Source organism: Canis aureus, chromosome 24 (assembly GCF_053574225.1).
Source record: "Canis aureus isolate CA01 chromosome 24, VMU_Caureus_v.1.0, whole genome shotgun sequence".
NCBI classification, from domain to species: Eukaryota; Metazoa; Chordata; class Mammalia; order Carnivora; family Canidae; genus Canis; species Canis aureus.
Genome location: NC_135634.1, coordinates 32,705,609 through 32,720,465, shown reverse-complemented (window position 1 = coordinate 32,720,465; position 14,857 = coordinate 32,705,609). Strand labels below are relative to the sequence as shown.

The 14,857-nt window shown below is 40.8% G+C and overlaps 1 protein-coding gene across 2 annotated transcripts in view; it reads right to left on the bottom strand.

The window, feature by feature from the left end:
* Positions 1–252: 252 nt before the first annotated feature.
* EBF2 (EBF transcription factor 2) overlaps positions 253–14,857 on the bottom strand; it is a 191,498-nt gene continuing 176,893 nt past the window's right edge. The window contains exons 15-16 of one of the 2 annotated variants that reach the window (XM_077868794.1): positions 7,635–7,802; positions 253–2,718 (exon numbers count right to left, since the gene is read on the bottom strand). In XM_077868794.1, coding sequence (XP_077724920.1) covers positions 2,687–2,718; positions 7,635–7,802 — 200 coding nt within the window. In that variant the 3' untranslated portion in view covers positions 253–2,686. Of the gene's footprint in view, positions 2,719–7,634; positions 7,803–11,103; positions 11,949–14,857 lie in introns of those variants that run through there. The other variant, XM_077868795.1, reaches the window with a different exon arrangement.

Below are 14,857 nucleotides of genomic sequence, written 5' to 3'. Positions count from 1 at the left end.
AGAGAAGATAATGGTTTTTAAACCATGCATATTGAAATGTGCAAAGAAAAACTGGGAAAAAATATGATGCTATAACAAAAAATGAGATAAATAATGAAGTAAATTGTCCCTTTAAATGGAAAATCTTACACAGCTCCTCTTACAAAGATAGGATAGAATCTGTAGTTACCTATAGAAATACTCGTATTCCAAGTGGCACGAAAAATAACCTGGGACCAGAATGATTCACCAGCAAGACTGAAGAGGACAGAGTAGCTTTGTTCTTAATTTATTAGTACACTAAAAATAATCCTTACACACATTTGTACAATTAAATAGATCGGTTGCTGCCAAGGTTCTAGCTGAATGGTCAAGGATGTCTGGTATTTAGTTACACACATTTTTCGGTGGAAAGCTACCAACAAATTCTACAATCAGTTTGAAGACAGTACTGCACTCATCTTCATGCAAGAGCAAAATTCACAGATTCTAAAAGCAATGCTACTTAAAAAAAAAAACATTTCCTTATGTTGGATTGGCTCGAATCCAGGTCTAAACATGCTCAGTTTTGTTCCGCCTTCACTTTTGGAGGGTAATCTTTGTATTCCACACACTCCTCCCCTTCGATCAGATTTTTCGTGGGGGACCTTTTTCTCATTTGTTTCCTGTGTTTTGGTGCTATAAACCCTGACCATGAAGGACTGTCAGCAGTAATTATAAGCATGCCCAGTTTCCAAAACCTTGGATTCTCATGTGCATAGGAATAATATTTGGGGCATATTGAGTAATTCCAGAATAGTTGAAAGCAAGTAAGACCATTGGGGACTGGATCACTAGCTGTGGGCAGGTATCAATGGGACAAACAGAAGGGGGGCCGGATTTGTGAAGTCGTCTAAAATTGGCTCAGATGCACCAAAGATGTTTTTCCATGAGAGCTGCAACAATTTCTAATGTTAGAACCTCAAACCGAAATCTACATATGGACTGTGCTATGGTGCCAATGAATCAACAAGGAGAACCTTTACTGGACATCCAAATACAAAAAAATGACATCCTTATTGGAAATCCAAATAAATCTGGATACATCTCCAGCATCACACAGACTTTCAAGACTCAGCCACTGTTAGCAGCTCCTGCAATGTTTCTCTGCCTAAGAGCTAGTCCCCCAAACTCCCGAGAGCCCATTGCAGCCCTGGGTCACTGTGCTGCTCGGAACACAGATACCCCTAATCTCTAACCCTGCTAAGAATCTCCATTTCCATCTTTTTGTATATCAGGAGAGGGATTAAGGGCTTTTAACATTCCTCTTCCACACACCATGCCATTCTTGCCTGGAAACTGTGTCAAGTAAGATACATATTTTTTTCAAGAGAGTTGAATGCCATGAGAGGAAATCTGCAGAGAGAAGAAAGGACGTGGACATTCTAAAATTCACACTTAACAGTCTAAGAAACAGGATCATCTTCTTTAAATCCTGTCTCCGAAGTTCTGTGGGGCTTACACCTCTGTGCTTGACTAAGCAACCAAAGAGGAGGGGACATGTGGCTCTGTTGGGGGGGGGGGATTCCAAAGGGGCCACTTGGGTGGGAAAGTCACATGGCTTTGGCTCTTCTTTTAGATGAGACATGTCTTTCCTCGGGACACAAAGCCTGGGATGCACTAAAACATGGGAATTCTCTGCACCGCTCAGAGGAGAAGGTTGAAAGCTAACATAAATTTGTTAAAAATTCACAAAGTGAATACCAAAAGGGACACGTAGACTATTTAGAAAGTGGACGGAGCTGGGAATGAACTGATGAGTTTGAGTATTTGTGTATGCGCATGGACTGAATCTTTGTTTCCGCATCAGACTGTTCTGTAGGAATCTATATAAGGTACATGTTCTTGCCCATGGGTCAATAAAATGATGGAAGAAGAGGGGGATGCAGGATGGGGGATAAAAGTCTAGTAAGTAACTGCAGTAATAATCACACACCTTTTAAACTTGTTACTACTTGTTTGCATCATTTTCATTTTACATCAGGAAGAGAAATTCCTCTCTCTTCCAAAAAAGGTCTTAATTTCTACCTCTACTTACAATAAGTTACACGTTTATTTATTTAAATAATTGTAAAACATTTTAAAATTTTTCCCTTTTTTTGTTTTTTTGTTTTTTAAAGAGATTAAACTATAAGCAAACACACATACAACAACATTTCATCATTCAATTCAGGTTTCGTTTAAGAAAGTCTTCCATGCTGGTACCCTGTTTTGTTCAATTTTTTTTTCTGCATAAACTAAATTGGTATCTGAAAGGCTTCATAGAAAATAGAAACTTTCAACTTTTTTTTTCCTACAAAGAAAAACAAATAGTATCCAAAATATTAAGCATGAATTGTTTGCCAATTTTTTTCTTAAATATTTTACAAACATAGGAAGGTGGTTCTCATAATGTTCATAACAAAGAATTGCATTTCTGCTCTTAGCACTGACTACGTCAATGACATATTTTGTCCTTGTCCCCAAGAGGGTCAGTTTGTGTAGCCACCATGAGAGCTATGCGAGAAACGTGAGATCAGGTCCGATGCAGCTCCGTGCATACCCAAATCTGTCCGTCATGTTCATTCTGGGGCACAACTCTCCCCAAAGAGCTCATAGTGCTTTCTTCAGGATTGGTCCATCAGAGTTAAGTAGTTTTGTGCTATAAGGAAGCAGTTCTTCTTCTTCTTTACATTGGGGGCACGACAAGTCCGGTCATGGCTGCAAGGAAAGATTGGCACAGGAATGAGACTCAGAGATGTTGACACTGAAGCCTACAACCCAGAGAGAGGTCAGGCACTGGGATCGACAGGGTACAATCCAGGGAGATGATGCACTCAGTGGTTGTAGAAACCCATTTCTCTAGCACACAGCCTGTCAGAGGCACTGAATCACTGAATCACCGAATCACTAGAACATAAACAAGGCTTGTTGAAGTTTTGTTGGGAGGCCAAGACCTATGTTTTATCTTGTTTTATATTAATGGCTTGTATACTTGGCATGATGGACATCAACACATAAGCTAGATTTTAAGGTATTTGTGATATATTTCTTTTTCATCATTAGACTATGATGATCTCTAGATTATATGGTTTCAAATCACTAAGTTGAAACAGGAAAGGAAACTCCAGGTGCCGAGCCTATGGAGTAACTTTCCAGGCATCAATTTATAACAAATAAGGCTTTCTCACCATCCCAAGTTTCTCTCCATTCTAGCTGAAAGTGATGAACTATTTTTCCCCCTAACTAGCTCATCTTCCTTTGGTGTTCATGCTGATATGTGATGCTTGTTCACTAATGAGTGCTGATCCACTGGAATAGAAGACTTAATTTAGTTCCTAATTTGGAAATCACCCAGTCTCTACTCTTCATCCCCTCCATCCCCGAGTAGTACCCAACGTCTCCTCCACCTAGTGAAGAGGACACAGACGATACCTGTGGGGGGCATTGGGTCCAAGGCTTCCCCTTGATATGGGAAACAAAGCAGCATTAGCACAATGTGGAAAAATCACACAGCAAACTGCACTCCTCTGACCTTGGCTTTCAGGTGATGAACCCATAGAATTTTCACATTCTTGGGTATCAGCAGAGTAGTCTCCTTGCCTCAAAACTTCAAACCACATCTTGTATTTGATCCTTTGAGTTTTATTGTCTCTGTCTCATCTAAAGCTTATCAACGATCATAGAAGCATTTTGCTGAGTGGTGCTTCCTAAGCTGACAAGCAAATGACCAAAATTCTTCCTGCTTCTCCCCAACACCACCTCTCTCTCCTCCCCCAGTCTTCTTCCTCCTGTCTCTCCTCCCTCTGCCCCTTCTTTCTCTATCCAGCTAGTCTTCTTAGGCAAAATTGTCAGCCGTCTATTTCCCTGCCCATACAGCCTTTATTGAATGTTTGTGAGATCTGGATTAAGGTCTTACACAGCTAGCAAAGCCTTAATTATTTTTGCCTGTATTACTATATATTGAATCGATGTAACTTTTCAATAAAGGCAGTTCAATTCTGGACACTCCCTGATGATTTGGAGACATAGCAACCCTGGTAATTATCCCAGAGTGTAGGAGGGTTTTTTTATTTTATTTTATTTCTTTTCCTGGAGGGAGCTGGAAAATGAATCAGGCACATAGTGCATAATATTATCTCGACAATCTATACTCATCACTGCAAATGCCTGATAAATGAGGTAGAAGGTGGGACACTGCACAGAGCTTTCTGGCAGTAGGATTGTGGCTCACGTTTTCAACTTTAACTTGTCTATTACACTTAAAACTCATCAGCCCCTTCTTTTTTCTGCGTCCTCAGAGAGTTACCCTACAGAGCTTATTAAAAAGGGCAGAGCCACTCAAAGAAGAAGATCCAGTGCGTGCCGGAAGAACGGCAGATGTCACATTGGGCACTAGGTGGGCTGGATCTCTGTTCCACGGTGACCCTGACATTTTCCTTGTTGAAACCACAGCCAACAGACAGAAAACAGAAATTAATTAGAGAAGAAGTAAGCATGTTTGTAAGGGGAGGGGAGCATGCTTAACCGCACTTTGTCCAATTTCTTTCTACCTTTGGCATTTCATGGGAAAACAATAATCCACCTTCGGTCCAGGTGGAAAGCAGGTATGGGGGAAGGGTGAGGAGAGGAATTGCACTATTCTTGTCCCTGGAGACACACCGGGTTGTCACAGCACAGGGTCTGGAGTCAAAATGTCTGAGGTCAGCTTACTGTGTTGCTTTGAGGAAACCACTTAACTAAAAAATAGTGATAATGGGGGACACCTGGGGGGGCTCAGTGTTTGAGCATCTGCCTTCGGCTCAGGTTGTGATCCCAGATCCTGGGATCGAGTCCCATATCGGGCTCCCCACAGGGAGCCTGCTTCTCCCTCTGCCTATGTCTCTGCCGCTCTCTGTGTGTCTCTCATGAATAAATAAATAAAATCTCTTTTTTTTTTAAAAAAAAAAAAGGGTGATAATGGTATGACCTCCACCTTTCCCTCACATGTGAGGCTTGGGCAAGGTAATTCGTGTAAAGCACTTGGTTCAGTGTCTTGCACGTGGTGCTCAAAAGCAGCAAGGCTCAGAGTCGATTGGATGCATGTCACTCCTGCAGATAATTGAGACCATCTCACCATGCAAGTCAAGAGCAGAACCTCTCCAACAGCCTGTGATCACCCAAGCGCCTCAGACCACACTTTTACACTGTCCATCTCTACAGACATGGAGCTTCCTGCTGATCACCTCTGCAATCCCAGGATTCCTTCACTCAGTGACTATGGCCAGAGTATTTGATGTCAGCTTGTTTTCTCCTTCTATGCATCAGTGGGATGCCTTGTAGCATTGGACCTGGAGCTTCTAGCCACCTGATACAAAAGGAGGACAAGTGGGAGCCTGCACTCCTAATTTAGGCACTGCTCTTTCCCTCCTCCTCCTCCCCCTCCCCCTGCCTTCCTTCTTCTTCTTAAGGTTCAAATCACCAGAGAAATCCAGAGGGAATTGTAGGATCCAAAAGCGGCTCAGGACTTCTCAGTGATCCTACAGAAATGAGATTCTATCCCAGAGCCTACGTGTAATTGATGACATCGTCACTCCCACAGACATGGAACGTGTGGCTCAGCCACTTCCTCAGTCTAATTATTCTGACCTGCACTGACCAGGAGTTCACATGGCTGAGGACCCTAGAGAGGGTCTTATGGCTATTTTGGCTACTGCTTCCCCCACAGAGAAACCTCACTATGACCACACTGACTCTTCCATCTCTTGGGGCCAACCCAACCCTCAGTGGGTGATACCACAACGAGAGTTGGGAATGCAGCAACAAGCAGGGTGGGGATTCCAGGCCATGGGAGCCAGTGAAAAAATGCATCCTGGCATGCTCAAGGGCCAAAGCCAGGCAGGCCCCACACATGAATCTCTCTGGATAGTACAGACCAGAAGATTTGAGACAACCTCAACTGCCCCCACTGAGCGCATGTAAGAGAGAGAAGATGGAGGAGGGGTAGAAGTGGAAATCAAGCTATATTTTTTCTCCTCAAAGTGAAGCTGAAAATGTTGGCATGGGTTGTCTGGAATGAGGAAGGGGCTGTATCCCTCCCGACTTCCTCTTGCACCTGCACTCCCTCTTAGCCTTTCATGGGGCCTCCACTCTGCATCTCCCCAACGAGAACTGTGGGGCCCCCACATGGTTAAGTGATATGACTAAAACCACAGAACTTAGAAAGGGGAGACATCATCCCTGAAGTGGGTGTGTAGAAGGCAAAGATGCAGCAGATATTCAACAATTGTATACATTTCCCAGTCTGGAGATGAAGAAGTTCTGAGTGTATCCCCCAAGGATGCGATGGAAACCACACTGGTCCTTGAAGAGAGATGGGGCAGGTGGTGACACTGAGTTATAGGCTGATCCTGTTTTTCTATGGACCGGACATCTAGATGAAAATGAAATATATATACCTATATATACTTCTCCCCCTCAGATACACAGATGTTTCCAACTACTCACACATTGGGTGGCATGTTATCCAGCTGCTTTGTCTAGATGGAAGTAAAAGAATTTTCAGGGACTCTTCCAAGTTCTGGGTTTTCAGTTCCCATTTCACACTTTCTCTGTCAAGTCACTTGACTTTGAGGAGACACCACTGTCTCTTACGGTAGAGTAGGACAGGAACCTACTGTGCCTCCCAGAGCTCTGCTGGGCCACAACTGGCTGATGAACCCTCACAGAGGATCCCCAGAGGATCAGGAATCTATGCACAATATAAAGCTATTAGGCAGATGCCATCACAGGGATGGCACAGTTCTTCCAAGGCTCTGCTGACCTCAGAGGCTTTGATCCATGAGGGGTTAACCAAACCTCTGCCCTTCTTGGTTTTATCCAACACTTGCTTGTCATGAATGTTTTCATGTCAAGACTCAGAGAAGAGCCTGAAAATAATGTGGGTCGTCAGGATCCATAGTGTTCAGCAGGTTCCAATTTGCTCTTTTGCCATCAGCTGCCTCCCATTCAGTGAGACGATTAGATTCTCATGTACTCATCACATTATGTTATGTCATGCTATACTTTTCAGACATTGCTCAAAAATGGGCTTGATGGGTGATACTAATTTTTTTCTTAGACAGTGTATATCTTTTTTTCTTTCTTCCCTGCTCCACCTCCTGTTCAGACACCTGCTATCAATCTGACTGGCATGTAACCAGAATTCTCACAATGTGCTGGTTGCTCCTGATGGATCCTGTCCATTTATGCCATGGGAATAGGTATGCACTACAGATGGGCAAGCAAGCCCATTAGGTAAGCAGCAATCACCTTGTGGTGTCTGATGTGACCAGGTACCTTCTGGGAAACAGTGGCATGACCTTGTGGAAAGAAAAGGTCTGGGAAGTCCAGACACTCCTACAGGGTATATATATGGCTCTACCATAGTTAATTCTGTGAACTTGAAGAGCTGACCGACTTCTCTGTTTTCCCCCAGCTTGTTCATGGGTAGAGTATTAGCCCAGTTGTAGAAGTCATCTGTATCCCATGAAACACCAAAGCATCTCTTTGCAGGTAAATGGTTAGAGATAAGGAATGATGCTGTGCTGTTTGCTTTTACTTTTCCTGGCCCTGTGGCCCATTTATCATGGTGGTACCAAAGTGGTACCTTTGCTTACCTCTGAATCCATTTCCATTGCCACTGGAGCAGGCGGGTGAAGGCGAGCCTTGTGGCCTGATGACAGGGGCAAAGGCACTCTTCTGTTTGACAGCAGGAAAAACTGAAGAGGAAAATGGGAGGATGGAGGACGTGCTAGAAGATCCAACAGTGGGACTTGATGACATGACTGGAAAGCAAAAGGCACAATCCTCTTAGGAAAGGACAAACCTAGGAGTTAAGTTCTTTCTTCAGGACATACAACCTATACACATTCATTGAGAAATTATCCAGTCATTCACTCTAGGCATTGTCCCAGATTCTACGGATTGAAAAAAGTTGAATGTGACAACACCCCTGCCCAGCCCAGTGGGAGGAACATACAAATGAAACAATGAATAGGGTAACAACCCTACTGGAGGAATGTACACAGTGCTAAGGAGACTCAGCAGGCAGAGTGCTCTTTTGCCGGCGGGGTTCAGGAAGGCAGCAGCAGGAGGTGATACTATGATATGTCTTTGTTCATGAGTAGAAGCTTAACAAGAGAACATTTCGACTAACATCTGAAAAATCATCAAATCTATTCAAGAATGGAAAGCTCTTTTTCACCCTAAAAAGAAGTCCTGTCTGGGAGCTCTATACTTCCCTGTAATTCTCAGGGCTCCAGAGGTTTGATCTATGGGTTAACATTTCTGAGAGTGCCATCTCTATGGGCCACTTCCTCATTAAATGTAAACGTTTATTAACATCTAGGAGATTACCTCCCTCTCTCTCTCCCTCTCCTTTCAGAGCTCCTGGGAAATGAAGCTGCAAGTCAGGCCCCTCTGATGTAATGTTGCAGAAAAAAACACCAATATTAACAATAAAATTACTTAAAGGAAGCCAAAAGCTAAGTGTTGTAATTTCCAAGAAAAATAAAGGCAATTACCCCAATGAAATGCCCTACACCTCTTAATGTCAGATACTCTACCAAGTTACATCATATAAGAAGATAATTTTATCTTCTGTGTTCAACAAGCTCAAGTAAAGGGGTAAACTAGAGTTCACAAGGGTAAAATTGTCAGATACAGCATCTTGTAGAATAAGGTCAAGTTCCAGGGACTCGTTTTAGCACAGTCTTCAGAATTCTGAACTGTCACATGACTTGGTAAAAGAATTACTGGAACCTAATGGTCAAGGCAGGGACTGCCAACTTCTGCTTCACATCTTCAGTGACCCAGCTACTCCACAAAGTAAATTTTGAATGTGAGGACATGAGTGTGACTTATGATTCAAAGACCAAGTACAAGGTGAATTGAAGGTCAACTGTCCTGATGACCTGGGTAAGACTCCATCCCCATTTCTCCCATCTCATTGTAAAGATACACTTTGGGTTATGGTCACACAATTGCATATACAAAGCGATTGCTTTGTATCTCCATATGATGTATTTTACAGCCAAACTATAAACCAAAGACTTCAAAAGAAGAGCTTTATCTAAAAACTGCTCATCCTTAGGTAGTCCTGATTTAAAGAGCTATGCAGAAGGAAGCATCTAGGTACATCTCTGTCTTTCCTCAAGAAACATGAATTTAAAAAAAATAGAAAAGAAAATGAAGTCTTGGAAGAATCTAAAATAATACTCGAAGATGAAAATGAAGATAAAATTGGGCTAAGTCACTATAATTATAGAATAGAATACAGGGTCAAATATTGGGAGTAGATTACATTCATACTGTCAAGCAAAATCTTCTCTTCTAGCATTGGCTTTTGCATCATCAAAATGGGGTTGAGGACCTTTCGCCTTTATGTAAGGCACAGAATTAGAGGCCAAAGAAAAGCTGAGACTCAGGAGGCCCTGATTCCGATCACGGTCCAATCTCTGCCAAACTATGTGAGCCATGCAGGCACCTTGTCTGCAATAGCACCACCTCCCCTTCTACACCACGATAGAGGAGGGTTTTTATAAGATGAATTAGGCCTACTATACACACTTGATTCTGTTTTATTCAGCAGAGGACTCACTTTTACAAATGTTCCTTTTCTAAATAATAGGTCTCAACCTAAAATGGATTCATTTGGTCAAATGTGGCTGCCTCTCAGTGGAAGTCACATCAAACTTTACTAGGTAACATAAAACAATTGTTGCAGAGTTGAATAAGCACAGAGCTATAACATGCCCATTTAAAATAGTTTTTACAAAATTTTTATAAAATGCTAAACTAACATCCAAGTTAATTTAAAATCTAATGCAACTGTAATCAAAGTCCCAAAATGAATTTTAAATTGTGTATGTCAACACAATTTCTATGCTTATCTATTTAAAAAGCCACAACACTGCAGGAGTCAGAAAGTTTTGTTAATACTTCAAAAGTACTAAGGCATTTATCTTAATAGATATTAAAACTTAACGAAAAATCTACATCAATGAAGTCAGTGTTATACTAACATAGAACTAAGCAGACAAATCCTTGGAGAAAATAGAGGCCAGAAAGAGACCTGGATATATATGAGAATTGAAACTTAATAAAGGCGACATTTCAAATTAATGGGACGCAAATGCATGGGAACAATACACAAGTCCCCTGGAGACGGAAACTTAAAAGCGCTTCCTCATGTTAAACACTAAAGTAAATGTAAGTGGATTAATGAGTTATTTGCTAAAACAAAATTATAAAGGCGCTTGTAGAAAAATTAGGAAGGTTATATAATTTACATAATCCTTTCAACCTCAAAGCCTAAGCAGAACATCACAAGATCGATCGGCCACACTGACAAAAAAAAAAAAAAAAAAAAAAAAAAAAAAACTTCTGTAACACACAGAGAAAAGGCGAATGACAATTAGGGAAAACCTTCCTGATAATTATTTAGATATGTTCATATCCTCAATAGCGAATAGGCTTTTATAAATTAATTAGAAAAAAGAAAAACATCCCAATGAGAAAAGTGGGCCGAGGATAGGAAAAGCAAATTCAGAAAAGGAGACAGGAACGAAAATGACCAAAAGACTTTTACAGAACTAAAAACGCTCAAACTGCTTAGTAATCAAATGCAAATTAAAACACTGATGAGAGGATACTTTCCACTTTACCAAATTGACAAAGATTAAGAAGAAATGAACAGGGCAGGGAAATAGATACTCATCCTTTTCTAAGGGGAACATTCATCTCTCTGGAGGGACTTTGGCAATGTGTGCTCAAAATCAAAGTATTTTAAAATGTGCATTTTTTTAACCCAGTAATTTAATTTTGAGAAATTAATCCCAAGGAGATAATCATAAATTTGCAAAAAAAAAAAAAAAAAGATTCAAGGACATTTTTATAATTGTGGAAAATTAGAAAATAACAGAAATGACCGAGCAAGCAGCAGGGTAAAGTATATTCAGGCTATAAAATAGAATGCTATGCAAATATTAAAGCTAATGTTGGAGAAGAACACTTGACGACTCAGAAAGATGTGCCTCCTCAGATGAATAATGCAAATGATGTCATAACATATACATCAAGCCCAATTTTATTTTTTTAGGAAAGCATACAAAGCAAAAGTTTAGAAGGATGCAATATACATCCAAACTTTTAACAATGTTATCTCTGGCCAATGGTTTATGAATGTTCTTCAATATATTCCTTTCACTTGTCCATATTTTCAAAGTTGTCTGCAATGACCACGCATTAGTTTTAACGTAGCAGAAACCAGTAAACGCTGTTAAAATAAACAAATGGAAAAATCTCCATCTTTGCGGGGTAAAAGAAGAATGGAAACATTAGCAACAGGCATACTAGCCTTCCGGGGGTGTTAATGTTCTTCTTCGATTTATTTATTTATTTATTTATTTATTTATTTATTTATTTATTTATTTATTTAAAAGATTTTATTTATTCATGAGAGACACACAGGGAGGGGCAGAGACACAGGCAGAGGGAGAAGCAGGCTCCATGCAGGGAGCCAGATGTGGGACTCGATCCCAGGTCTCCAGGATCACGCCCTGGGCCCAAGGTGGTGCTAAACCACTCAGGGCTGCCCTCTTCTTCGATTTAAGGCTTTACTACCTGCAAACAAGATTGCCTGTTGACCTTTCTGCTATAAAAAAAAAAAAAAAAAAAGAAAAAGAAAAAAGCAAAGAGACTAATAAATCTCCAAATTCCTGGGAGAAGTTTATTGACTGTGGTGAACTTCACAAAGCAAACATCGTTCCTCATATCTGTTCTCCATTCTTAGGACCCAGGTGTGCATCACTGACAGATTCTGGGGAGCCTAGCTTCATATCTGTGCCTTGGATATTTCTGCCACTTTTCTTCTACTCCCTCTTTCGTTGATCTCGGGGCAGAATCCCATTAGTTGTGCATCAGAGCAGACACTGCAATTTCCAAAATGCATCTGTCAATGGCTGGAAGGCTGTACTTTAAAAGTTAACAATGGTCATGCCTGCACAGAAATAAAGCGCATCATTTTTCTTTTCTTGTCTATGTACACATGCTTTTTAAATTGTGTATAATGAGAATGTTACTATTGTAATGGGATTTTTTTTTTCTTTCCTGGAGAAAAAGACAATAGAAATATGTCAAGATGCTAACAAGGTTGTTTTTTATGGTGGGAGCGCACTTTCTTTTTTGAGACTATTTCCATATGTTCTAAATTTTCTATAATAATCGTTTAATACTCTACAATAGAAAATGTCTTGATATTTATTTTTGAAAACATGAAAATATGGAGCCCCAGGGCATAGTCTAAGACGATGTAAATGAAGTAGGAATCCCTGAACACAGGTTGGATTTCGGCATAGATTCCGTCCCAAACTTTGGAATTGCTTGGGGGGTGATTCTGCTTTGGGGACACCAGAGTGCACCATTTGAGGAACACCGATCACATACACTTGCAATTGAGGATTTCTCTGGACATATCTCTCTCTCTCTCTCTCTCCCTCCCTCCCTCTCTCTCTCTCTTTGGATAGAGGCCAAAGTAAAGGCAAGTACGTCTGGCCCCCAAATCTCTACGAACATGGGGGGTTAAGGAAAAACCACTTTTCTTCTTATAAGGATTGACTGGCTCACACAGTCCCAGCTGGAGCTCCCAGGGCACCATATCCTCCTTTGCATCGAGCCATTGCATTTGTTGGCGCTAAGGGGTCTGTCAGCATTTCATTATAACCCCCTATTGTCAGGGGTTTAGAATTCAGCCATAAAAACTTGCACTGAGCTGGAACTTTGGCACACACTGCTACCGCCAGGAAGTGAAGTTTGTATGTGAAATCGAAAAAACATCTGTTTGGCCATTTTTTGAAGTAGTGTAAGAGCAAAAGCAGTAAAGATGCAGGTTTCTGATACTCTGCATTGGCCATAATGCAAATCAACTTGACCGAGAGGCTTGGCTTTATTTCTTCTGAATGACTCTGGCAAGTGATTGCTCCGTGGCATGGCCTGGCCGCCATCAGACTAGTTTAAAAAAGAAAATGAGAAATCATACACTGGTGTTTTGAGACACAAGCAACAGGACTGACAAAATGGTTTCCCCTGGGCTGTCTTTTTTATTTCCCAGGGAAGTTAAGACTTAGCTGGCTAGAAATACAGGTCAGATGCTATTGTAATGAACTCCATGGGGCATTCAGAATTTTTGTAGTAGGGGATTTTATTGTAATGAAGGCACTGTTTGGAATCCATTCCCAGTTTGTGACTGCTTCAGACCCTCCTGCAGAAAATAAAGGTGCCAGAGATCACACAGACCCAGCAGGAGCAGGGGGCAAGTATTCTGCTGTGCTCACCCCTCCCATTGGGTAGTGTGCCTCTTTCTATTCTGCATATGCTGTCTGGTTTTATTTATTTTATTTTATTTTATTTATTTATTTGAGAGAGAGAGAGAGTGACAGAGAGAGCACAAGCAGGGAGGAGAGGGAGAAGCAGGCTCCCCACTGAGCAGGGAGCCTAATCCCAGGACCCTGGGATCATGACTTAAGCCAAAGGCAACCGCTGAACCAACTGCACCACCTGGGAGACCCTGCTGTCTGGTTTTAATGGGTGATTTGAAGCTGTGGGTGCTATCATTTCTCTGTGGCAGCGGGACTGCATGATCAAGAAAGGATAGTAGAAGAAAACCATCACTTGCTGGAGTAAGAAGGGTCCCTCCCCGCCAAATGAATTATCTAGTAAGAAATATCAAGCAATTACCCAGTAGGCATATTCATTTATCTGTTCATCCCCTCTCTCTCTTTGTTTCTCTCTCTCTCTCTCTGTCTCTCTCTCTCTCAACCCTACTCACCTGCCCCTCCCTGTCTTTCTTTTGCTCTCTCTCTCTCTCTCTTTCTCTCATCACCACACTATACACTATAATATTATATTGACCGTTTTTGATCTACAAAGATGACAATTCATATGGTTCGGCTTCATACACAGATTTTTATTCATAAATATATGTTGAACATGTGAAATTACCCTTTTGGGAAACTAAAAAAGTAATTCCTTCGTGTTCAGCCTAATCGTATATTATAAATACATGAAATATTTCTTACATTATTGAATAATTTTAGAACATGGTATTCTGAATCTGATGACATATTTCTAGTCCTATTTTTATTATTTATTGGCTATGAATCCTTGAATAAATCATACTAACCCTTCATATTTTATAAGGAAAAATGACATCAATAATTATGATTATAGACATGGCATAAAGTTGTTGTAAGGATCCGAATGGACTCTGTATGGGAACATGCTTTTTAGGCTGTAAGGTGGAAAGCAATTGTGAATTATGCTTATTATTGTCACATTATGTGCCATCCTTTACACAGTGGCTCTCTTGTCCTGTGTCACTTGTTGAACATGTGATCCCTTCTATACACATGGCACCTTCTCTACAATGATGCGTGGGAGAAATCTCTCCGAGGTTGCAGCAACACAAAAATCATATTTCTCCTGAACTATTAAAAAAAAGTGTGTGGATATAAAATCTTATAACAAATTGTGCTTCTCTCTTTGCTTTCCCATCTTGTAAGTCTCTAAACCAAGTGAATGGCTGCCTCGAATATGCTAAATGGCATCCAGACTAGTCGTTGGATTCATCTAATTTTCCTATCCATATTTTTTCTTTTATTTCAGTGTCTTACAGTTGTTATTTTATACTTTCATAACACTCATCACACTATTAATATCCCCCAAAACATTTTTGGAACAAGATAAGGTAAAAATAAGTAAAGAAATAAATCAAGAAAGCAAGAATTTGTTCATCTAGACCACTCTATCCTCTCATTAGATGCAGAGAAAGCATTTGACAAAA